Genomic DNA, 25,896 nt, shown 5'->3' with positions numbered 1-25,896 from the left:
AGCAGATCAGATTGAGAACTGAGGCGTAAAACAGATTATTATACTAAAGATATGCAAGGGCCTTAGATGCCTTTTATATAAGCACTGCTCACCTTGACAGCCTTGGGAATGTGAGGTATCCAGCTCTCCAAGCCCACTCTCTGCTGCTACAGACCAACTGTTCACCTCGGCATCTGAGGCACTTTGCATATCATTAGTATAATAATCTAACCATACAGTAATATACTTATGTACCATTTTAGAGATCTTCATAGTCTAAAAAGGGCATAATGGTAGCTTTGACACTCAAGAGAATGCTATATTTGTAGAATAGCGGGAGGCCTTGGTCTGGGGCCCATTGAGCTGTTCTCCATGCCTATAAGGATAGTCCAGTGGTGACGAGAAAAGGGCAAATCAAAAGAGTCTATAGTGACAGTTTCCACACGTTACCTTTTTGAAAGGGATAAGCTAGACCACGTTTCTGACAGGCCTGGACCCAATGGCCTTCGTGCTTGGCGGCATCCACAAGCGGGAGAGAGTGAGGATGAAGAGGAGGGGGCCAGTGCATTCTGGTGCTGACAGACAGGAGCCTCTGGGGGATGTGACTACCAAAGCAGAGTGCACCCAGATTTTGTTAGGGGAGGAGGAGCCAAGGCCCATATGTAGCCAGCTAGCTTATAGTCTTTAAGTCTTGCGGCATGCTTTACACGAAGGGCTAGGCAGGCAATTTGAAGAGGGCAGCATCTCAGGTCTAGAAGTTGAAGCGGTGCCTTGTACTTCAGCATAGAGCCTCATGCTACTACTTAATGAGGGAGTGGCAGAAAAGACTGGAGGCCTAAGACAGGACATCCAAGGCCTGAAGAAAGTGATGCGGAAAAAATGCAAGGTCTCGGAAGAAATTCAGGGTGCACTAAATGGCCTTAGCATGCATGCTAAGCTTTAAAGCATTGGTCCCTTTATATCAGATGCCCTGAAGTTTGTTAATTTATCATTCAGATAGATTAACTTTTATCTAATTATTTTAGTTTATTTGTACCATGTTCTACATACCGGTAGGTCTCTCTCTCTGGTAGAAAGCATGTCGTGTGGCTATGGGGACCTCAGTAATGATGCAATAGTGTTTCCTTCTTGGGTTCTTCTTTGATAATTGCAGCCTTTCTAAGTCACGTATAGTCCCTGGGTGCTTTCTCTGTCCTGGTTGTCAGGAATCAGCAGGTAGCCAGAAAGGGTAGCACACAAAGGGGCCCAGTGATATGCAAGAGCTGCTTACTAGTTGGTTTCTAGGGATGTGCTGTCAGTTGAAATAAAATAGGAAATGCCAATGACATTTGCTATTTCATTTTGTTTCATTTTCAAAATAAAACAAATGAAAAATGAATGAAATTTAGTTCGTCTTTCTTTCCTTCATTAAGAAGATGCCACTAGCATTAGTTATTTATTTATTGGAGCTCTTATAGGCTGCATTATCCACCATTTTAAGTGGCTTACAATTTCACATCCATAATTCAAATTTAAACATATAACATGAAACAGAATACAATAAAAGAAAAATATAAAATGAAGTAATAATCAAATTGAGAATTAACATTAAATATAATAAAATGTGAGCACAACCAAACACCAAAGCCAACAGATGCATAGCAGATATAAATATCTATAAATAAGTGAAAAAGAATAAAACCAGCAAATCCCTCTAAAATGGTCTCAGTGATGATAAAAAGGCTTACTGTTTTATTCTTGTTTTTGTTTTGTTTCTTGTTTATGATTTTATTGATTTATTATTTATTTCTCAAGTCTATTTATATTTTATGAATATTTTATTTGTATGTTTCCTAGGGCTTCGGTATTGGTGACTAATAAAAGATTAATAACATAATATACATAAAATAAGCTTTCTACCAGAGAGCTTTAGCATAGCAAATATAAGTACCTATAAATGAATAAAGAGGATTAACACCAGCAAAACCTTCTGGGGGAAAAAAAGCCTGAGTGATGATAAAGGCTTACTCGTTTAAAGTGTTTCTGGAAAAATAAAACTGGGGTGAGGTCCAGGCCCCTCCTCCCACCCACCAACCATGCTTAAAGAGAGGCTCCCCCTGTCCCCTCTGACCTTGTAGTCCATGGTGCTGGCATTGAGGAGGCGGCAGAGGGGTGGGAAGGCTCAGTACAGGCTCCAGCTGTTCAGCCTGACCTGGTGGGGTCTGGCGATGCCTCCCTGCTCTGCCTGGCTACTCCTTATCATTCTCTTCTGGTTAGGTTGTGATAGTGGAGTCACACCCCCCCCCCCCCCCCAGTTTTGAAATTCTAGGCCACCGCTTGGTGCACACAGTGGTAAGGCTGGCCCCGACCGGGGTATACCCTTCGCAATGTAGACCTCCGAAAAACTGGGTAGCGTGGATGAACCGGCTGCTCTTTATCTGCTATCATCTGCCATGTTAAGGGGCAATTTTCAAAACTGCCCGCATTGGTGCAAAGTCCTCAGGCATGTTATTTGCAGGCTTTGCACCAATTTTCCAAGGGAAATGGTGTACGTATTTTCCCTTTGAAAATTCCCTTTGGAAAAACTACCTGCAGGCATTTGCACCTGCTTTATATGTGTGTTCCCCCCCCCAGGAAAACGAGGTGCACAGTTATGAAAATGCAAAACTACGCAGGTTGTTGCCTCCCCTGACTTAACCCCACTCCCAGGAACACCTTTGCCCAATGCAGGTAAAACGATGTGAGCTGCAGAATGATGTGCATGGCTTTTACCTGCATGACGGGTGGGCAATTTACAAAACAGCCCATCATTTTGAAATCGCTCTCTCAGTAAATACTCAGCTCAGATTCCTGCAGCTCCCCCAGGAAACCTCAGCTCGGAAGCTGCAGTTTTTGTTCCATTTTTTTCTTTTTCACAGTATGAACTTCTGAATGTGAGCTACAGAGCGATAGTAAAAAAAAACAAAACAACCCACAAAGACAATTACTGCAGGGCAGAGTTTCCGAGATGCACACTTTGCACTATTACGAGCAGTGCACACTAAGAAGTGGGCTGTGAAGTGTGCGGAAGAAGGGAGGTGATCTTTCAGTTCCACTCCTCGTCTCTTTCTTGGGGGGCTGAGCTGACAATGAGAATCCAAACCGGCAAGCGCGCTCAGAAATGGACGGAACCGAGATCGCAGAAAGACGATGCTGTGGCTGCACCTCTTGAAAACCCAAATTGGATGTCTGTAAGAACCCAGTGAGGCGTGCGTGGTGATGTTGGCTTCGGCAGCCATGTGGAGCCAACGGACCCTGCTCAGCATGCTCTGCTCCCTGGCTCTGCTGATGGCAAAAGCTTGCGGTAAGAAGCCTGTCTGGCCCATATTTATTTAGTCTTCGTGAGGCAGCTCGTAGGTAACTGTGATTCGTGCTGGAATCCATGCCCAGATTTCAATGCACCTTGAAAACAGAACAAATGCGAGATCAAAATTCAAATAATTCACTTGAGGCCGATGGGCTAAAATAGACTAAAACTCTGTATGCATGACATGGTCTAGATGTGATGAAAATGTGATCTGATTGAAGTAATAAATTTGGAAGCAAAACTCCAACTGAGTAAAAAGCTAGTTTTATTTAGCACTTGGCTGAACGTGAATTATCTGCTGCAACCAAAGGTGTGAAAACTTAAGATTTGTGAAACAATTTGATAGACCCAGAAACATTTCACAGTTTCAGTAGGCTAGTTCATTGAACATTTGCAGATGAAATATGAAGCAGATCAAATCAATTCACTTCAGCATTTTGAAACTTTAAGGTGGATTTTGCCAGATTGTGAATCTGCTTTGAATTTTTTCTAATTTCTTCTGAATTTTCCCCAAATCCAGCGATGAGTCGTCCAACTGCTTTCCCCGGGGTATCTGGGGAAAATTCAAATATTCCCTCACATTAGAATCAGGCTGGAATGCTCCCGGTTTGAGTTTGACTTTCAGTGGTTTGCACAGCTCTACGCTCAGAACCATCTTCCGGACCTTTGAACCCACTTAGTGGTGTGCAGGTCCTGAGCTTTCTTTTTTGAAAGGCCTGTATCCTTTGCAAGGCACTTTGTTTGAACAAAGAGACAGGGACCTCTCTTATTTCATGGGGAGGCCAATTTTCAGCCTGCCTGCAGTGCTCGTAGACCCACAGGAACAAAGTCTCCATGGTCCTGCAAACCCAGTTTCAAAGGGAACTCTCGCCCCATGGGATTTGCCTTTGAAAATGCCATGGCAGCCGCTGCGGGGCGGATTCTTTACCCTGCTTACTTTGCTGGTGCAAAATATGTGCGATAGAGTGGGTGGGCATTTCAAATCAAACGACCCACCCGAACCTTGCCCCTTTTCTCCACGTTCTCCATGTGTATTTACGGTGTCTGTTTACCCATGGAGAATCTCTTTAAATATTTCTTCCCAGATGAACAAGTGTAGGACCTCTCTCTCTATGTCTAGATAGATATGTATACAGTTGTGCTCATAAGTTTACACACCTCTGTCCGAATTCGTAAGATGTGTAGCATTTTAAGAAAGCGCGAGTGATCAGACAAAACTCGGTTGTTATTTTTAATGGGTGTCAAATTAAACTATTTTATGCATCACAGAATAGCACAATCATTAAATAAACCATAACAACAAAGGAAATGATAAAATGGTTCTGTTCAAAAGTTTGCATACCCTTAGTTCTTATTAACGTGTACTGCCCCCTTTTGCAGCAATGACGGCTTGTGGGTTGTTTTTTTTTTGTGATAGTTGTGAATGAGGCCCTTTATTTTCTGCATGTTTGAGTGTTCCCCAAAGTGGCTCAATGATGGGAAGGCCAAGAGACTGCAATGGCCACTCCAGAACCTTCATTTCCGTCTACACCAGCCAATAGTGTACCTAAAGTATGTGATACCCGGGACAGATGCTACCTTTGGTACACTCCCCACCCCCCAGCAATCCCCTGGTTCACTCCCTCTCTGTCTCCTCTCAATGCCTTCACTCGAAACGTTTCCAATGAGCTGATGAACAGAGTAACATCCAATAATTAAGAGCTCATACAAAATTTGAAAATTTTTCTAAACAGCAATAAAACACTTCAAAATGGCAGACACATCAGACACCCAATAATGAAAACTAATAAGGACAGAAAAATTTCCCCAATCTCCGTACCTGAAATGTTTTGATTTCGAGTCACCTGGATCTTGTCTTGGATTAGTGGGGTAGCACAAAATTTCTTCACACACACACAATATAGGAAGAATCCCATTGACACACACACACACACACACACACACACACCTCAGGCAGGCTCCCAGTCTCTCTCTCTCTCTCTCACACACACACACAAAACTCAAGGGGAGAGAGGTGGATGCTCATGGGGGGGCCTAGAGATTGTAAAGCCTGTTGCTAAATTATTGTTCATTGTAAACCGAGGTGATGTTTTGAAACGTTCCGCGGTATATAAAAAAACCTTTAAATAAATAAATAAATAAAAATAGAGAAGCCCTATATATAGAAAACCTCCCATACCAAAAGAACACCAGCTGCAGGCATTGAATCCTACTGCTGAAAAGGCAACACTGCAAACATTTCACTGGGCCCTAAAACACCAATGCCCCTCCTATTAGGAAAACAGAACAAGCTAGGCTGCTATAGATCCCTACATAGAAACTACCTGCTAGCAGACAGACTCTCACCAGATGCACAATAAAGAGACCACAAAGGATAAATAAAAAATATGCAGACAAAAATTAAACTGGAGTCTGCTACGAGCCAGACTCTTTATATAGTGCAATAATGGAAAAATAGAATTGCCATTCCTTATAAAACAAACAATAAAATCACTCTTATATGTGCTCTCTCACACACACATACATGCTATCTCATACATGCTCTCACTTTTTCATACACAAAATCTCTCACACACAACTCATATGCTCTATTTCATTGCGGGAATGACTGCTACTACCTGGAGATTAATTTCCTAATTAAATAAATATACACACGGTTAATGCGACTCCAACATTGCTCTATGCTTCAACGGCAAGAGGAAATAGAAAAAAAAAAGGATTTGCATCCACAAAAAAGCAGGGGAGTAGCTTGCTTGATACAGCGGTTACTACCCCAAACCAAATTAGCCTGATACTTCACTCTCAATGATATCCAGCATAGTTCTCTGCTTCAACGGCAGGGGGAATGATGAAAAGATCTCTGCTTCAACGGCAGGGGGAATGAAGTAAAGATGATTTATATTCGGACAACAAGCAACAAGGACTGAGTTGCACAGGCTGGATAAACATGAGTGGGAGTAGCTTGCTATGACGGCAGTTACTACCCCTAAACAATTAGCCAGATACTTCACTTAGACGCAGCTCCAGCACTGATACTTCACTTAGATGCAGCTCCAGCACTTAGATGCAGCTCCAGCACTGATACTTCACTTAGATGCAGCTCCAGCACTTAGATGCAGCTCCAGCGCTGCTAACTACATCAATGGTGGGGGTGGAAGGGAAATAGATCAATATCGGGGGTGGAAGGGATGGCGGGGTGGAAGGGAAATAGAACAAAAAGTCACTTACAAGGGACAAGAGAAACAGATAAGTATGGGGGAGAAAAAAAAAGTGAAAGCTTGCTGGGCAGACTGGATGGACAGTTTGGTCTTCTTCTGGCGTCATTTCTATGTTTCCATGGTCTTGCTGTCTTACACTACCTACACATTCACTTTCTCTCACATGCCCTCTCTTTTACAAGCACTATTACTCACACGCACTCTGACTCATGTTGGGTCTCTCCTTTGACTGTTTTCAGAAGCCTTTGGCTGCTAGTGGGATAAATTACAGCAGAGATAACCACGGCTACGTGCGTATCTATTGAAATCCCGTGTACTCTTGTTCGCGCGTGCGCAGATTTATAAAATCTGCCCCTTTGCGCGCGCCGAGCCCTAGGGGAGCCCCGATGGCTTTCCCCATTCTCTCTGAGGCCACTCCGAGCAACCCACTTTCAGCTTATTCTCCATTAATTTTCCCACCACTGAGGTGAAGCTAAATAACCTGTAGTTTCCATGCTCTTCTCTGCTCCCACTCCTGTGAAGCAGGACTACCACCACTCTTCTCCAGTCATGCGGCACCACTACCATTACCAGGGATCTATTGAACAGGTCCTTCAGCGGACCAGTCAGCACATATCTGAGGGACAGTATAGTAGGATGTACCTCATCCGGCCCCATGGCCTTGTCCACTTTGTTTTTCTAGCTCTTCCCATACATTCTCTTTTGCAAACGGAGTTTCATCTACTCCACCCCCATCCACAGTCTTGTTGACCAGCGATGGTCCTTCTCCAGGGTCTTCTTTAGTGAGCACCGAACTGAAGTATTTGTTTAATATATTGGCCATTTCTTCATTACTCTCCACCCATTGATCTTTGTCACCTTTCAATTCACTATACCACTGTGTTTAAAAAAGGATTGGATAAGTTCTTGGACGAGAAGTCCATTACCTGCTATTAATTAAGTTCACTTAGAGAATAGCCACCGCTATTACTAGCAACGGTAACATGGAATAGACTTAGTTTTTGGGTACTTGCCAGGTTCTTATGGCCTGGATTGGCCACTGTTGGAAACAGGATGCTGGGCTTGATGGACCCTTGGTCTGACCCAGTATGGCATGTTCTTATGAAGCTTTCTCATTTCTCTGACATACCTGAAAAATGTTTTGTCACTATGCTTTACTTCTTTGGCAATCCTTTCTTCCAACTGACTTTTTGCATTCTTGATTTCATTCTTCATCTCCCTCAGTTTCACCAGATATTCTTCCCTGTGTTCCTCTTTTTGTGATCCTTTATATTTCTTAAACGCTGTTCTTTTTGTTTTTATTTTATCAGCCTCCTCCTTTGAGAACCAGATCAGTTTCTTATTTCTCTTACTTTTGTTTACTTTTCTAACATATAGATTTGTTGCCCTTGTAATTGTGCCTTTTAGTTTGGCCCACTGTTGTGCCACCTCTCTCATTTTCTCACAGATACCTAGTTCTACCACCAGGTATGTCCCCATGTCGACAAAGTTCGTATTTTTGAAATTCAAAACTTGGGTCTTCACGTGACTTCTCTGAATCCCATTTTCAATATCAAACCATACTGTTTAATGATCACTGGTGCTAAGGTGGACACCCACCCAGGCATTAGAGACATTATCCCCGTTAGTTAACACTAGGTTGAGTATAACTCCCTCCCATAATAATGCCCCAAAATTGTGAAACGCCGAAATCACTGGTGCTCTAGCCGGATGGAAATATGAAGGAACACCTTAGACAAGTCCAGAGACGTCAGACATTCCCTCAACTGCACTGCCATTATCACTAAGCACAAGGTTTCCATGCAAAAATGAATCACCTGCAAATGACTAGAAGTACAGAGATAGTGGATGCCTTACAAGGGGTTCTGTTTAAACAAATGGTAATAGAAAAAAACCTTGTGCTTAGTGATAATGGCAGTGCAGTTGAGGGAATGTCTGACGTCTCTGGACTTGTCTAAGGTGTTCCTTCATATTTCCATCCGGCTAGAGCACCAGTGATTTCGGCGTTTCACAATTTTGGGGCATTATTATCAGTTTCAAGTACTATGGTTATGGTGATGGGGGTGGCAGCGGCAGACCTGAGAGAGGATGGTATTCTGGTACTCCTATAGTTGTGCAACTGGCTGATTTGGGCCAAAAGTCTGGAAGAGAGCCTACGGGTCTCTCGCAAGTTGATCTCTTTGTTTCAGGAGCTAGGTTTGGTGGTGAACCTGGCCAAGAGCAATCCAGTCATCATAGTCACTGGAGTATCTTGGTATTTGGTTCGATATAAAGCAGGGCAGAATGTTCCTGCCAGAGGGCTGTATTCAGAAGCTGATGGCGCAGGTGCAACTATTGACAAACATGATATGTCCAACAGTGTGGTCTTACCTGCAGCTACTCAGATTGATGGCAGCGACCGTAAAAGTGGTGCCATGGGTCAGGGTGCATATGCATCCTCTTCAAGGCACTCTACTGTCTCGTTGGAACCCACAGTCTCAGGACTATTCGATTTGCCTCCACCAATTGATGGAGATCTGCATACACCTGCAATAGTGGTTGCAAGCGGATCATCTAAGAAAGGGGGTTTTCCTAAGGTCACCAGACTGCCTAATACTCACAACAGATGTGAGCCTCCATGACTGGGGAGCTCACTGACAGGATTTGACAGCACAAGGGCACTGGAGAACAGAAGAGTCTCTCTGGAGCATCAATTGGCTGGAAGCCCGTGCCGTCCAGTTGGCATGCTTGCAATTCGGTGACCGATTGCAGGGTTGAGCAGTCCGCATAATGTTGGACAATGTGATGACAGTGGCTTACATCAATCACCAGGGAGGAACCAAGAACCAGCAAGTGTCGCAGGAAATAGCCCAATTTATGGAAAAGGCAGAAGTGCATCTTCAGGATATCTCACCCTGGTACATTGTGGGAAAAGAGAAATTAAGAGCCAACTTTCTCAGTAGACAGAGTCTGGATCCAGGAGAATAGGAATTGTCAAATGAGGCATTCCAGCTCTTAGTGGATAGCTGGGGCATTCCGTTTCTGGACCTGCTGGCGACTTCTCACAATGCGAAGGTTCCTTGCTTCTTCAGTCGCAGGAGAGATCAAAAGTCCTTGGGCATCGATGCCCTCCTTCAGGAGTGGCTGGAGGGCAAGCTACTAGATGCTTTTCCCCTGTGGCCCATGTTGGGCAGAATGATTCAGAGGAATGACAGTCACATGGGGATGGTGCTTCTGGCCTAGAGGGCCATGCTATGCAGATTTGCAAAGGCTTCTGGTGGACTCTCCTCTCCAGTTTCCATATCACAGGAATCTGCTTCGGCAGGGGCCTGTTCTTCACGAAGATCCAACTCAATTTTGTCTTAAGGTATGGACCTTGAGAGGGCTTGATTGCTTAAAATATGGATATTCTGCTGCGGTGATTGCCACCTTGCTATGAGTGAGAAAGATCTCCACTTCCTTAGCCTATGTGTGGGTTTTGCGAGTGTTTGATGGCTTGGTGTGAAGATCGCGGGGTTCCTCCTTGTTCAATTAAGATCCCACTCTTTTTGGAATTTTTGCAGGATGGATTGAATAAAGGGTTGGCCCTTAATTCATTAAAGGTACAGGTGGCAGTTCTTGCCTGTTTTTGAGGTCAGGTGAATGGTGGACACTTTTCGGCTCATCCAGATGTGGCCCGTTTCTTAAAAGGAGTGAAGTATCTTCATCCTCCCTTGCGGATGCCGGTGCCTTTGTGGAGTCTTAATCTAGTTTTGGATTTTTTTGGCGGGCCCGACTGTTCGCCCAATGCGTAGCCTTTACTTGAGGTTACTAACCTTGAAAACGGTGTTTCTTGTGGCAATTTAATTGGTGCATAGGGTTTCTGAACTGCAGGTCTTTTCTTGCCGGGAGCCCTTTATACAGGCTCTGGGGATGATACAACTGCGTACTGTTTCTTTATTTTTAAGAACATAAGAACATGCCATACTGGGTCAGACCAAGGGTCCATCAAGCCCAGTATCCTGTTTCCAACAGTGGCCAATCCAGGCCATAAGAACCTGGCAAGTACCCAAAAACTAAGTCTATTCCATGTTACCGTTGCTAGTAATAGCAGTGGCTAATTTCTAAGTCAACTTAATTAATAGCAGGTAATGGACTTCTCCTCCAAGAACTTATCCAATCCTTTTTTAAACACAGCTATACTAACTGCACTAACCACATCCTCTGGCAACAAATTCCAGAGTTTAATTGTGCGTTGAGTGAAAAAGAACTTTCTCCGATTAGTTTTAAATGTGCCCCATGCTAACTTCATGAAATGCCCCCTAGTCTTTCTATTATCTGAAAGCGTAAATAACCGATTCACATCTACCCGTTCTAGACCTCTCATATCCCCCCTCAGCCTTCTCTTCTCCAAGCTGAAAAGTCCTAACCTCTTTAGTCTTTCCTCATAGGGCAGCTGTTCCATTCCCCTTATCATTTTGGTAGCCCTTCTCTGTACCTTCTCCATTGCAATTATATCTTTTTTGAGATGCGGTGACCAGAATTGTACACAGTATTCAAGGTGAGGTCTCACCATGGAGCGATACAGAGGCATTATGACATTTTCCATTTTATTCACCATTCCCTTTCTAATAATTCCCAACATTCTGTTTGCTTTTTTGACTGCCGCAGCACACTGAACTGACAATTTCAATATGTTATCCACTATGACGCCTAGATCTCTTTCTTGGGTGGTAGCACCTAATATGGAACCTAACGTTGTGTAACTATGCCATGGGTTATTTTTCCCTGTATGCATCACCTTGCACTTATCCACATTAAATTTCATCTGCCATTTTGATGCCCAATTTTCCAGTCTCACAAGGTCTTCCTGCAATTTATCACAATCTGCTTGTGATTTAACTACTCTGAACAATTTTGTATCATCTGCAAATTTGATTACCTCACTCGTCGTATTTCTTTCCAGATCATTTATAAATATATTGAAAAGTAAGGGTCCCAATACAGATCCCTGAGGCACTCCACTGCCCACTCCCTTCCACTGAGAAAATTGTCCATTTAATCCTGCTCTGGTTCCTGTCTTTTAGCCAGTTTGTAATCCATGAAAGGACATCGCCACCTATCCCATGACCTTTTACTTTTCCTAGAAGCCTCTCATGAGGAATTTGTCAAACGCCTTCTGAAAAATCCAAGTACACTACATCTACCGGTTCACCTTTATCCACATATTTATTAACTCCTTCAAAAAAGTGAAGCAGATTTGTGAGGCAAGACTTGCCTTGGGTAAAGCCATGCTGACTTTGTTCCATTAAACCATGTCTTTCTATATGTTCTCTGATTTTGATGTTTAGAACACTTTCCACTATTTTTCCTGGCACTGTAGTTTCCCGGATCGCCCCTGGAGCCCTTTTTAAATATTGGGGTTACATTAGCTATCCTCCAGTCTTCAGGTACAATGGATGATTTTTATGAGCTCCATGCTCAAAGTGGTCTTGGATTTTCACTTGAATTAGTCAATTTCCCTGCCGTCTCTGGACAGGGAAAGAGATGCAGAGGAATATCACCTGTTTTTGGCCCTTGGATGTCAAGAGGCATATCTTGAGGTATTTTGGAGGTTTCTAAACCTCTCAGTAAGATGGATCACCTGTGGGTTCTCCACAAAGGGGGGGGGGGGGGGGGGAGTAAACAGAATGAGCCGGCATTGCGGCCTAAGATAGCCCATTGGATTAAGAAGATAGTCACGGTCTCGTATGTGGATGCTGAGCAGCCATTGCCTAGTCAGGTTAGGTTTCATTCCACTAGGGCTCAGGCAGTGTCATGGGTGGAGGTTAGATTGTTGTCTCCCATCACCATTTACCGAGCTGTGACATGGTCCTCCTTACACACCTTTTCCAGGCATTACCATCTAGATTTGCAGGCCCAGGAGGACTCAACCTTTGTGCGTGCTGTGTTGATCGGACCGTGGGCAGCCTCCCTCCCTGTTCAGGAGTAGCTTTGGTACCTCCTACTGGTTTTGAATCCACCTGTCCATATGCTAAGAAAGGAGAAAGTACTACTTACCTGATAATTTCCTTTTCTTTAATAAGGACAGGTGGATCCACCTTCTTGCTCTTGGCTGCCGGATCTTTGTGCTATTGTCCTCCTGCGTGACTGCGTATTTCAGGAGTTACTGGTGTTACTCCAGTCCCTAGACTATTGTTATTGCACTCTTTGTCTGAGCTCAGTGTTTTCCTGTTGGCTGAGTGCTGGAATGGTTATCTGTTGTTAATCACGTTTTGTTAGTTTATTCACAGTTGGCTTTTGCAGAGAATACTGGCAGGCTGATGTCACTGCAGGGGAATATATACCATGATGTCAGCTTTGCTCTGTCTCCATCTGCTGGTAGAGGTGCATAACCCACTGGTTTTGGATCCACTTTTCCTTATTAAAGAAAAGGAAATTATCAGGTAAGTAGTAATTTCTCCTATATCTCCAATGTCAACCCTATCAGAACAATGTTGTAAAAATACATAATTAGGGGTGTGCATTTGTTTTTAAACAAAATGAAAAATGAGATGAAGAACATTTCATTTAAAAATGAAACAAACCCACCCAGCTACAGAAGTTTTTGTGCTTTGTTTGCTCCATGCTCATCCCTCTCTTCCTGTTCCCTGTATGCTTTCTGGGAAGGGTGGTGCTGGAGCAAGAAGCAGAGAGCTATTCTGTTGCGCGCATTGCGGGATAGGCCTACAAGCGGCTCCACTCGCTGATCTGACAACCCACTGCAGAGCTCTGCCACCAGTGAAGATGCGGCCCGACTGCCACTCACTTCTTTTGCCACGCGGTGGGAGGCCGATATCTGCTCTTTGCGGCAGGATCACCACTGCCCGCGTCTTGCAGTAGGGAGTCACCACCACTCTTCTCCTTTGCGGCCTGGAGCCGCCGCTGCCGCTTCTTATCTATGTGGCCTGACTGCCGCCAGCATTTCCTTCTTGTGACTCAAGCTGCCCCTGCTGCTTCTGCCTTCCTTGCAGCTGCGGAGCCGCTGCTGCTCATCTTTGTGGCCCGGGTGCCGCCGACACCGACACTTTCTTCACGGCCTGAACGCCACCAACATCCTGCTCCTGCACCAGATATCTTCCTAGGCGCACCTGCACGCTTCTCCTTGCAATTTAAAGGGACAGCAGCAGGGAAAGCCTTGTTTGATGTCACAACCTTGTCATGACTCCAGCCCTATAAAAGGGCTCTTTGCCGGTTCCTCGTCCTCAGAGTCTTCCTTCAAGGTCTTCTGTGGTCATCTCTCTGTCTTGATAGTCTTCATGTTCCTCATTGAATGTTCCTGATCTCTGTTCCACATTCTGGTTCCATGTTCCTGGTCTCCTTGTTCCTCATCGGAGCTCCTTTATGTTGCCTGTTCCATGTTCCTGGTCTCTCGTCTGTTCCTTGCCAAGTCTGCTGAATCTTCGCCTTGTCTGAATCTTCAATCAAGTTTCTAATGTTCTGGTCTTCATTCCAAGGTCAGCCTTCTGGATCCTCCCTCATCTTTCCTCCAGGCATGCCAGTGTCGTGGTCCGTGACCAGCCCCGGGCGCTTCCTGGCACAGGGCCCATTTCCAAGACCATCTTTGCTGGATCAAGTTTTCTGAGTCCATCCTTGTTTATAAAGTCCCAAGTCAAGTCTGAAGTTCCTAGTCATGTTCCTAGTTCCGGGCTCGAGGAGCTTGTCCAGCCAGTGGATCAACTTGTTCCTCGTTCCAAGCCTTGTTCCTTGTTCCAAGTGATATCCTTATCCGAGTCTCAGTTCAGAGCCTCTCCCACTTCTGGTGTAGTCTGCGACCATCCTGTGGCAGGTTGTGTAGGGCGCGTAGCGAGACAGCATGGTCCGTAACCAGCCCATTGTAGGCTGTGTAGGGCATGCTGCAGTGCAGTGCCTTGAACCCGAACCCGAACCTGAGTCTTCTTCCAAGTTCCAAGAATCTTCATCCCAAGTTCCAAGTCTTTGTCCAAGTCCCATGTCATGCCGTGTCCTGACCTCATCCTTGGCCTGTTCTGACACACGAGCTGTTCCCAAGCGGCATGTCCAAAAGGGCTTTCAAGTGGCTGGAGAGCTACTCTAGAGACCAGCATTACGTTGTTGGGTCTCACTCTATGAGTGCAGGTTCAGTGGAGTCTGAGAGTTCCAAGGTCCAAGCTCGCCTCCCACATTATGTATGTTGGAGTTCCACCCTGGGGTGGTGCCATGGTCCGAGGACTTTTTCTCTCTCTTGAGCAAGTGACCACATTCCCCATGCTTGCAACATATTCTCCGCTACCTGAGATGGGCACTGGCCAATAGAGTCATAGGGCAGAATCCTGTGTGTGCATGCAATGGGCCCCCTACTTTGCAGGGCCCATGCAGTTGCCTATTCTGCTCATAGGTAAAAGTGACCCCGAGTTTGCAGGTACTTTGTATCTGAATTTATCCCAGATTTTCAAAGTAAATTTATACACACAAGTCTGCTTTGAAAATTTGCAGGTTTGCCAGGTGCATGCATGGATGTACACACACAAAGTTACACCTGCATTGCAAGGGGCGTCCATGTAGATTTACGTGTGTACTTTTTAACAATTGAAAGTAAATGCATACATCCTAAACCCACCCCAACTCTGCCCCTGGAGTGCCTCTTCTGAGGACGGGTAAAAGAACGCATAAAATTGTTTCGTGCATATTTTTGTCTGTACAACTCCCAGTGGATTTTCAAACGGCCATTTATGTGCATAAAATCAGATTATAGGCTTAGAAAATCAACCCCTCAGAAATCAGAAGTGTTATAAATAGAAATGACATTCACTGAAGTTTCTACTTGTGCCAGGTGTGTTCCATGTTTATACTGAACGTGCAGTGTGCCACTGTGTAGCATGTGAGCTGAGCATACAGTATGCCATGCATGCTTCTGAGGCATGTTCTGTGACTACTGAGCTTACAGCATGCTTTGTTCATGTTATATGCAAGCTGAATGCATACAGTATGCCATGCATGTGCTTCTGAGGCATGTCCTGTGGCTGCTGAGCTTTCAGCATGCTTTGTTCATGTTATATGCATGCAGCGTACCATGCATGTGCTGCATTTGTGCTGAACATATGAATTGCTATAGAGATTTATAAACCTTGGAGTCACCATAACATAAGCACAAGAGCAGGCCTGGCACAACCTAGTATGCACACCGTGCATTTGCACGGGGCAACACACCTTGGGGGGGGGATGGGATGGGGGGGCACAGTGGCAGCAGCAGGAGAGGCTGCGAGGCCACCGGCAGAGCCCAACTCACTAGTGGCCAAAACTAATGAAAGTCCGCGGCAGTTTTCCGTTTTAGATGAGCGCGTGTGCTCACAGCTTTCCAGCTCCCACCCTCCCCCTCTTCGCAGAAAGGCCAGTGGGGCCGAAGGAAAGAGTAGCCTACAGGGCCTTGGTGGAGCTCATTCAACCATGGCCAGAAAAGGGAGAAGGAGGCTGCAGAGGAGCCCATCCCACCGTGATCTGGAGAAAGGAAGCCATGTGTCTGTGTGAGAACCTGTGTGCATGTGTCTGTCAGCTTGCGTGCATGAGTGTGTGCCTATGTCAGAGCTTGAATGTGTATCTGGTCAGAGCTTGTGTTCATATGTATTTGTGTGTCTGTGTCAGAACTTGTGTGCATGTGTGTATGTATGTGTGTCTGCATGAGAGCTTGTTTTTGTTTGTGTGAGAGCTTGTGTTTGTTTCTATGTGAGAACTTGAGTATATGTCTGTCAGAGCTTGAGTGTATCTCTGTGTCTGAGCTTGAGAGTGTGTCTTTGTCAGAGCGTGTGTGTGTGTGTCTGTGTGAGAGCCTGTGTGTGTGTGTTTGTGTGTGTGTGAGACACTATGTGTCACATATAGATTCTCACAGGCATGCTCTCACACATATTACGTGTCTGTGAGGAAGTTGAGAGCAAGTGTGTGTGAGAGCAATAAGCATAAGCATGTGTGTGAGAGTGTGTGTAGGTGTGTGTGAAGATAAAGTTTGTGTGGCCCTACCTCCCCAATCCATGACAATCTCAAGGTGACTGGACAGCAAAAGATCCCAGATATGGAGTATAGGAGATTTTTTAACTTAATTAGTTTTCATTATTGGGTGTAATTTGATGTTTCTACTGTTTTGAAATATATCAAGAATGGTAATGTTTTTGTTTTTCCATTGTTTCACCGAAAATAGAGGCTGACTTGTTGTGGGTTCCAGTTCAGTTCTTCTCTGCATGTTTCTATTTATATTTTGTGGTCTCTTTATTTTTTATTTGGTCAGGATCTCTCTGTGTTCTCCGGGTGTGTCCAAGTTGAGGTATTCTGCTACTATAGAATTTATCTGTGGTGATCTATAGCAGTCTGATTCGTTCTGTTTTCTAAATAGGAAGTGTATTGGTGTTCTAGGGCCTGGTATAATATGTGTAGTGTTACCTTTTCATAGATAAGGTTGTTACTGTTTGAATACTGGCAGTTAGGGTTGTTTTGGTATGGGAGGTTTACTATATTGTAGTGGTAATTCTTTTTACCCACACCCAGCACACATTACAAAAAATGTAATTCCAGAGGAGTTCACTTGTCTTTTTTGCAGGATTTTCTGGTTGGCACCACAACAGTGCATGTAAATATAATATGCATGAGGTGAGTGATATTTTTACCTCAGAAGATTGTACTTTTGAATGTTCTTTTCTCATGTAAAATCAGTTATAAATGCACAATTGAATTGTGTGTGTGCGTCTGCAGTGTGTGTGTGTGTGTGTGTGTGTGTGTGTGTTTGTGCGTGCAAGGCTGTTAAGGTTTTACCCTTCCTTTGACCATGGGTTCCATTTGGAGGGTGACAGTTGTTAAAAATACAGATTTCTGGAGGGAGCTGGGGGTTTTTTTTTGTTTTTTTTTTGATGGGTGCGGGACAGAGATTGAATGATGCGGGGGAGGGGGCAGCACACTAATTGTTCGCACAGGGCAGCAAAGAGGTTAGCACCGGCCCTGCACAAGAGACTCTCGCACAAAACCTCTGCTGAGAGGGAGAAAGCAGAACCTGCTTTTGTACTTTAGTGTACATCATCTCAATGATGAAAGAGAGATTGTTGTACACTAATGCCCTGTGCCAGGCACAGCTGACTTTCTTAACGGATGTCATAAGTGGTTTTTCTTCTATTCTTGGTGTATAGAACTGCTTGGCTCTGTTCTGGTTATTGCACCTTCTCTCAGCAGGTTGAATCCGTATTATAATCATAATAGTCCAGCTTTCATAGCTCTGCATAAAGTAGGGCTGTAAACTGCTTCCATTTATGGCGACCAGGCTGATCCGGTCCTGGTTTTATCCTACTGCATGCTTTCTATAGGTCCTGGTTTTATCCTGGTTTTATCCTACTGCATGCTTTCTATAGGACACCACGTGCATTTTTGCCTTTTAGTGAAGATTTCCATGGAGGTGGGTGCATAGCAGACTTTTTCAGTTTTCGATTGCCTTTGCTTTTAAATGATAAAGAAAAAGGGCCTAGATCACAGCAGAAGGGGGAGGGAGTCAAGATGGCCGCCGCCGCTGAAGGACGCTGAGTCGCCTGCTCTACCTTTCCTCATTTCGCAAAAAAATTTTTCTATTTGAATTACTTACCGTGCCGCACAAAAGGAAGGGCAAAGTAAGAGTCTTTCCTCCGGACCTACCAAGCCCGGTAGGGCAGAGGGTCATTACTGACTTCGCAGTCCAGGGCGCTCAGTTTGGGGCTTCAGCCGCCGCTGCAGAGATCTCGAAAGGAGCGGGATTCTCGCCTGGCGAGATCACCCTGAGCCCCCCTGACCCACGTGTACCGTTGTGTAGCTCTCCACTTCCCGGTGTTGGAGGGACTGCGCTTGCCGACCCCAAGTTGGTCGGGCTGTTGCAGACTGGAGGAACCACCAGCATTGAGGGAGCAGGGACGGGAGGGCTGGACCTGCCCGGCCCGGAATATAGGCAAGAGACTCTGGAGAAGGGGTTTCCCGGAACAGATGACGAACTGCCAGGAACATCGGGCGTAAAGCCACGACGGGAGGAGGTAGGAACTGTTACTCTCTTACCCTGGGAGTTTAAGAAACCCACGGATATTACGTTAGAGTCCCTTTGGGATCTAATGATGGCTAATGCCCAGACCCTAAGGGAACAGTCTCACCAGATGGGAATTATGGATAAAAAAATGGAGAAAGTGGAGAAAGATTTAAAGCAAAGCTCCCAGGAACAATCTGTGGAAATTCAAGATTTATCAATAAAAATGAAGCAACTTCAAGATTCAAATATTGCTCTTATAAAAGATCGTACGATTGCTCAGAGGAGGATTGAATCAATCGAAAACTATTTGAGAAGAATGAATATAAGAGTGACAAATTTCCTTAAAGTTGTGGGAGAACTCCCTATGCTGACTTTCAAAAGATATTTGGGGGAGATACTAAAGATACCTGTTGAATCTCAGATAGCTATTAAGAAAGTACTATTTTTACCTTCAAGAAGAGAAATTTCTCATTTACCTACTGAGGGGAACAGGGCGGATTTAGATAACTTAACTCAATATCTGGAAAATTCAACCTTGGAAGTAACAGAAAGAGCAGTCCTCTTTGTCTCACTCTTTACTGAACCAGATAGATCAAAGATAATGAAAGCATATTTTCAAAATATGAGTACTCCCTTCATGGGAGCCACAGTAAGGATCTATCCAGATTTGTCTAGGGCCACCCAGCAGAGGAGGAAAATGTTTATCATGATGCGCCCTGAAGTTTTGGCCAAGGGGGCAAGTTTCCTATTGAGACTACCATGTAAATGTATTATAAAACATGCTGGAAATACTTATATATTTTTTATCCCAGAACAGTTGAGGCAGTTCCTGGAGGGTGGGACATAGCCTATATAGGGGACATGTAGTAATGAGGCCTTATCAGCGGTAAAATATTTTGATTTTTTCCTATGTACTCCTTATTTCCTTCCCTTACCTCCTCCCCCTATTATTTCCAATGAATACAATTATTGCTACTTTTGATATAAATGCATCTATGTGTATTGTGTCAAGTACACTAGTTTGTATGAAAATTTCTGTTATTAAGATAATATTCTGTATTTCCTAACAAGTTTTTTCTTGTTATATTGTTGAAAACTAATAAAAAGTTAATAATAAAAAAATAAAAGAAAAAAGAAAAAAAAAGAAAAAGGGCCTAGATGGCTTAAGGCATTTGATTGCTGGCTCGTTAAGCTCAGCATGCATAGGGTCCAGTTCCCATTCTGACTGCTATGATTGTTCTTTAGGACTGGAGAATAATGCAGGGCGCAGCCACACAGGCAAGTACTAAGCGAGTTTCACAGACCCCTCGCCTTTCTCTGGGAGGGTAGCAGTCCATATGTTTTTATTTGGCACCAAACTGCAGTCCCTTTTTTTTTTTTTCCTTTTGTTAAAAAAAAACCCCAAACCCTGTTGCTGCAGTTCTGGCTTCATTTCTCCCCTCATCTTTCAAACTCCTCACGGCTCTGGCTCAAATGTCCATCTACAAGACCAGGAGGAGGCAGTGTTTGAATAGGGAGGCCCCCTTTGCCAACCACGAAGGATTTTACAGTCCTAAATGAAATCCGCCCCTTCAAATTATGTGTTGGGTTTAAGTAATTCATTGTTCTCCATGCATTGTTCCTCCTTTCTAATTTACAGGCACATTTAAAACGGTTTCTGTTTGAATATTGATTTAGATTTTTTTTCTTAGTTCCCTTAAAGAAGAGGAACTAAGCCTGCCTTCCTCTATTTTACTGTATTTATTACTTATATTCCACCTTTTGAGACACTTCAAAGCAGATTGCATTCAGGACTCTGATGATAAAAATATACACCACCGATGTTCCACCCAACTAAGAATTCAGTCCGTACCTTCCTGTTGATACATTTTTTCTACATCTACCCCAGGGGTCTTGGGTACACTTTTCTCTGCTGAAAATAGCTAATAAAATATGTTTATTCTTAAACCATCCTTTCAGTGCTCCATGGCAGGCTCAGCAGCCTAATATTTTTAGAACATAGATTGTTACTGAGGGCTTCATTTAATCTTGGAAGATTAATATTATCCTGGATTAAAGCTGAAATTGCTACCTTATTAAGCCTCTGATTGGACTCAAATGGCAGAAACATCTCTTTTTCTTATCCTTAATGTCACATGACAAATTCAAAGTTGTTTTCCGAAAGGTTACTCCATTCTGAGTCAGATAAATCATTGTTTTACATCAATCAACTGAATTACATCAACTGAATAAGGGGTAAAGCTAGCCTGCTTGTGATTGTTCACTGGCATGGCACTGGCCGCACTTCCATCACCCTCTGCAGGGGTCTAGTCTATCATCTTGTCCTGTGCACTCCTGGGCTCCATAGCATGATCGAGCCCAGCAAACTGGCTGGCACCGCAGCACCCTTCACCTTCCATTGGCTGCTGTATGGGATTTCCTGTACCGTCCGCAGCAGAATGCAAAGGCAGCAAGGAACTGAGAGAGGCTTGCAGACAGCAAGAAAGATAAACCCAATCTTTCAGAGCCACAAAGAATAACTGGTTGGTGAAAAAGCAGTTTAAAACTAGCGGGCAGAAGCCGTAGTATTTTTTTTAAAATTCTTGTTAGGAATATAACAGCATTTATATAAAACAATGCCAACTATATCAATATTGCAATTATACCCTTTACATTTTACCAAGATAATAATTCACAAATAATTGCATTCCATAGATCTTTTTTTTATTGCCATCACACTCACTTTTCTGTTTTTATAAACCAATCAGTCCACTAAACAAAAAGCAATTGCTACACAAGTGCATTCTCACATACAGTCCACTCATACCCTTCATTTGTGCTCCTGTCACAGAGCCAATACTTTTGCCATCTTTGATGTAAACCTTATATTGAGTGTAACTCTACTGAATAATTTAGTTCAATTAAAGATTTTTTATTTCACAGGTAATCTTTTGGGATTTTCCAGTATTCAAGAATAACATCCAGTAGGGATGTGCATCCATTTAAAATAAATGTGCATCCTGGACTGGATGAGGCCATTTTTGTTAGAACATAAGATATCACACCAAAAATAGTCAAATATCATATGTAAATGAAATAAACTTATTACAAAAAACTCATTGCAAAGTAGTTTCAACCAATGGAAGAACACAAAGAGTGTCTCTAACTAATATTATATTGGGACCATCATTCCACCCCGCAGATACTGGGACAAATTCTCTTTTCCAGTTTTTTCACCGCTAAAGCTACACTTTAATCATCGGTCCAGAAAGTAAGAAACTTTTTAGCTTTTTTGAATACTTCATAAAAAGAGATACTTCCTCATTCAGCAGAGCCCGACATGATATCACGTTTCACCACATCTGCCTCAGGGGCTGCCAATTAACTCTTGTATTATTATAAATAAAGTCATTGTCTGCATGCTTTGATGCCTTTCTACACCCAATGAATCTTCTTTCAGGATAGCCTCTTTCACCCACACACTGCTCTGCATGCAGCTAGCTATGCTGGTCTGTAGTGTTATCTCTGGCCTCCTCTAAACTATCCTTACAGCTGCTTGTATGTAACTTTGAGTTATTAGGGTTGCTGTGTATGCTTAGCTCCCCAGAATGACCTTCCTGCAATGGAAACTACACTACAGAGATTCACAAATTTCCTCTCAGCTCATGGTTTTAGAAACTGTGGTTCAGAATCCCAAAGGAGGGACACAACCTTCAGAAGGAGGCAGGGGCGGACTGGCCTATCGGGGATCAGGCTTCCCCCGGTGGGTCGGTTGCTCCCATCATCTGTTTTGGGTTGTTTTTTTTCATCTTCCCGGCCAAAGAAAAGAAGAGGGGTTGCTGTGGCCCAAAGTGAGACCTACAGGGCCACAGCAGAGCCCATTGTGCCGTGACCCAAAAAGAGACCTGTGGGGCTAAGGCAGACTCATCCTGCTGCGGCCCAAAGAGACGTCTACGAGACCGTGCTGCCTCCCACCCCCACCTTGCAGGGGTAGTGTGGTGGCAGTGGCCTCCTTCCACCTCCCTTCAGCAGTGTGGAGCAGCACTGCCATCCAACAGTGGTCAAAGACAAGGACGAGAAGACAGAAGGAGGCCTGAAAGCTTGTATGTGTGTATGCTTGTGTATGTGAGAGAGCAAATGGGTGTGTGTGTCAGAGAGAGAGAGAGAGAACGAGCCTCCATGTATGTATGAGAGCATGCATGTGTGTGTGAGCCTGCATGTGTTTGAGAGCAACAGAGCCTGCATGTATGTGTGATAGACTGTGTATGAATGAGAGCAAGAGAGCCTGCTTATGTATAAGAGACTGTGAATGTATGTATGAGAGAGTGAGAGACTACATGAGTCTGCGAGATCCTGTGTGTATGTGAGAATAAGAGAGACTGTGTGTGTGTGTGTGAGAGAGTGTGAGAGCAAAAGAGCCTGTGTGTGTATGAGGGGGGAAGAGAGGGTAAAGATTGTGAGGCCCCCCTTCTCTAATTCACAACAATCTATGGGTGATTGGAAATCAAAAGATCCTAGGTATTAAAGAGCTGGGGATTTTCAATCCTATTATTTTAAATTTCTGGGTGTTATTTCATGTGTCTGCTGTTTGAAATATTTGGTGTTTGGGAAATATTAGGAAAATGTATGAGTCATTTAATTACTGGATGTTCATTGGCTGATGCCTGCTTGACATATTTATTCTTTTTATTAGTATGGTTTTAATATTATGAATGTTTTATATCTCTTGACTTTATTGCTTAGTGTTTTATGAGTAATGATTATTATTCTGTTTTTCCATTGTTGCACTGCATAATACAGTCAGGCTTGCTCTGGTTTCCAGAACATGTGGGTGAGTGAGAGTGAGTACCCAGTGAGCATGTGTGTGAGTGAGAGGAGGAGAGAGCCAATGAGCAGATGTGTGAGCAAGAGGACTATATAAACCAATGAGCATGTGTGTGAGCAAGAGCGAGTCAGTGAGTATGTGTGTGAGCCAGAGTTTGTGAGCCAGTCAGCATGTATGTGAGAGAGAATATAAGAAAGTTTGTGTAAGAATGAACATGTATGTTAGAGAGAGTGTATATATGAGGGTGAGGAGAAAGTTTGTGCATACCACCTATCCCTGACTAATCCATGATAATCTCAGGGTGACTGGAGTCTAAAGTTCCCAGTTATGGAGAGCAGGGGCTTCTTTTAGCTTTAGTTTTAATTATTGAGTGTATTTGATGTGTCTGCTGTTTTGAAATATTTTATTGATGTTTGGAAAATTTTAAAAAATTGTTATGTTTTTAATCATTGGATATTCTGTTCAGCTGCTTTGAAATATTTATTCTTTTTATGAGTATGGTTTTACTATTATGATTGACGGTTTATTTATCTTGATTTTATTGTTCGTGCTTTAATGAGGAATAGTGATGTTTCTGTTTTTCCATTGTTCCACTGCATATGGAGTCTGTCTTGTTACAGTTTCCAATTCAGTTTTTTGTCTGCATGTTTCTAGTTATTGTCTCTTTATTCTATATTTGGTGAGGGTCTGTCTGTGTTCTGCATGTGTGAGTGAGGTGAGGTGTTCTGCTAGCAAGTAGTTTCTGTGTAGGGATCTATAACAGATTAGCTTGTTCTGTTTTCCTAATATCAGGTGTTGGTGTTTTTGGGCCTGGTGTAATATTTTCAGTGTTGCCTTTTCATAGGTAGGGTTGCTATTGTTTCAGTGCTGGCAGTTAGTGCTGTTTTCATATGGGAGGTTTACTGTATTATAATTCAGTTTACTTAAAGCTTTCTGAGGGCTGACATGCTTTATAATAGTCCTAATATCATATGGCTGCAGGTGTCTTTTTTTTTTAAGAGTTTTCTGGTTGGTACCACAGCAGTGCATGTAAATAATAAGTGTTGTAAGTGATATTTTTACCTTAGAACACTGAATATTCTTTTTCATGTAAAATCTTACTATAAATGCATATTTTTAAATTATTTGTGGGACAGGTGGGGCAGGGAGTGTGTCAAGGCTGTAAGGTTCGCTTCTGCCATCTAATACCCTCCTCGCACCAGCTCTGGCTGCACAAGAGAAAGCAGGATTCCAGCTGGAGCTGTGCTGCTTTGGTTTAGTGGCTCTCCTCCAGTCTCTGCCATGGCTCAATTTTCTCTTTTTATAAGCCCAGGGAACAGTATGGGTCACTTCTGGTCCCCCCTCCCCTGGAGTCGGTAGGGGAGCCATAAAAGTAGCAGACTATGTAGCCTGCAGTCATTGGGAATGCACTAGAGTGGTGGGAGGGTTACAGAGAAGTGGAGGCAAGCTACAGACACAGGAAGGAAGGGGGTAAACCAGGAGGGGAAGTGCCTATGCAATGTTGGGGAGGCTTCCATCTGAGGTGACTGTACTGAGCTGTGAGAGAAGCAGCTGGCCCTGAAACCGGTGAGTCTCTTAGAGAATGAGATTGGGAAGGGGAAGGAGCTGCTGCAGAATGGGGAAGGGCTGGCAGCACTCACTGTGTGAGCACATAAGCAGCAGCACAGCAGCAGCACGTCAGAGAGAGAGTTTGTGTGTCTATGTAAGAGAAAGCGAGAGACCCACACCCATACACACTTTGTCTGTGAGGGAGAATGTGTGTGTGGATATCTGACAGAGACACACTCACACTGTGGGTGGGTGTGTCTTTGTGTCTGAGAAAAGAGTATGTGTCTTTGTGGGTGTCAGTGTGTATGTGCCAATAAAGTTTCTGCAATCTAAAAATCTGTTTGTGACTGAGCGCGTGTGTGTTTGACACTTGTAACTGGTTCAAGAGCCACACCGGGAATCCAGAATATATCTGTATAAGAGAAATAAGCACATGTGTAGGAGGCCCAACCAATTTGCATGGATGGAAAGAATGTGGTTTAGAATGTGCTCAACTTCTTAGTTATTTAGGAAAGATGAAGTTTATTTTGGAGATATTTTGGCCCAGTTCTGCCAGGTTGCAGAATTGACTTGGCATGTTTTTAGGAGCTGTTGACACACATGCTGCAGGGAAAGAGCATGAGGGCATCAGATTCCCCATGGGTCCCAGTTACCAGAAATGCCAGCACTCTTTAGGTACCATCACCATTAGAAGGGGAAGTCAGATTGGGGGGTGTAAGCCAGCACACATTCACAGGCCCTTGAATGGGTTTTTATGGTAATACAAAGTCCTGCATGAGGAGGGATTGTAGGCACTGTGGAGCCTGTGAGCTACCAATCGCTCATAGGACCGCTGCAGATTTTAATGATTAATGCTGCTGCCACTTGCAGATCACTGTCATGCTTAAGACCAGCCATGAGGAGAAGGTTGACGGTGAGGAGAGGGACACCATGGCAATCTCTACTCCTGGAGACTGTGTAGGTTCCTTAGTGGGTGAGGAGAGAGGAGCCATGGCAATCTCCACTAGCTATAGTCATTAAAATCTGCACCTGTCCTATGATCTTT

At 43.8% G+C, this 25,896-nt stretch overlaps 1 protein-coding gene across 2 annotated transcripts in view; it reads left to right on the top strand.

Annotated features, from left to right (window-relative positions):
- The first annotated feature begins 3,016 nt into the window (after positions 1-3,016).
- BTLA (B and T lymphocyte associated) overlaps positions 3,017-25,896 on the top strand; it is a 61,120-nt gene continuing 38,240 nt past the window's right edge. For both annotated transcript variants that reach the window (XM_029579158.1, XM_029579157.1), the window contains exon 1: positions 3,017-3,301. In XM_029579158.1, coding sequence (XP_029435018.1) covers positions 3,217-3,301 — 85 coding nt within the window. In that variant the 5' untranslated portion in view covers positions 3,017-3,216. The remainder of the gene's footprint in view (positions 3,302-25,896) is intronic.

This window comes from Rhinatrema bivittatum, chromosome 15, assembly GCF_901001135.1.
Source record: "Rhinatrema bivittatum chromosome 15, aRhiBiv1.1, whole genome shotgun sequence".
Classification (NCBI taxonomy): domain Eukaryota; kingdom Metazoa; phylum Chordata; class Amphibia; order Gymnophiona; family Rhinatrematidae; genus Rhinatrema; species Rhinatrema bivittatum.
Note: the sequence above shows the minus strand (reverse complement) of the source record. Positions and strands in the feature narration are given on the sequence as shown.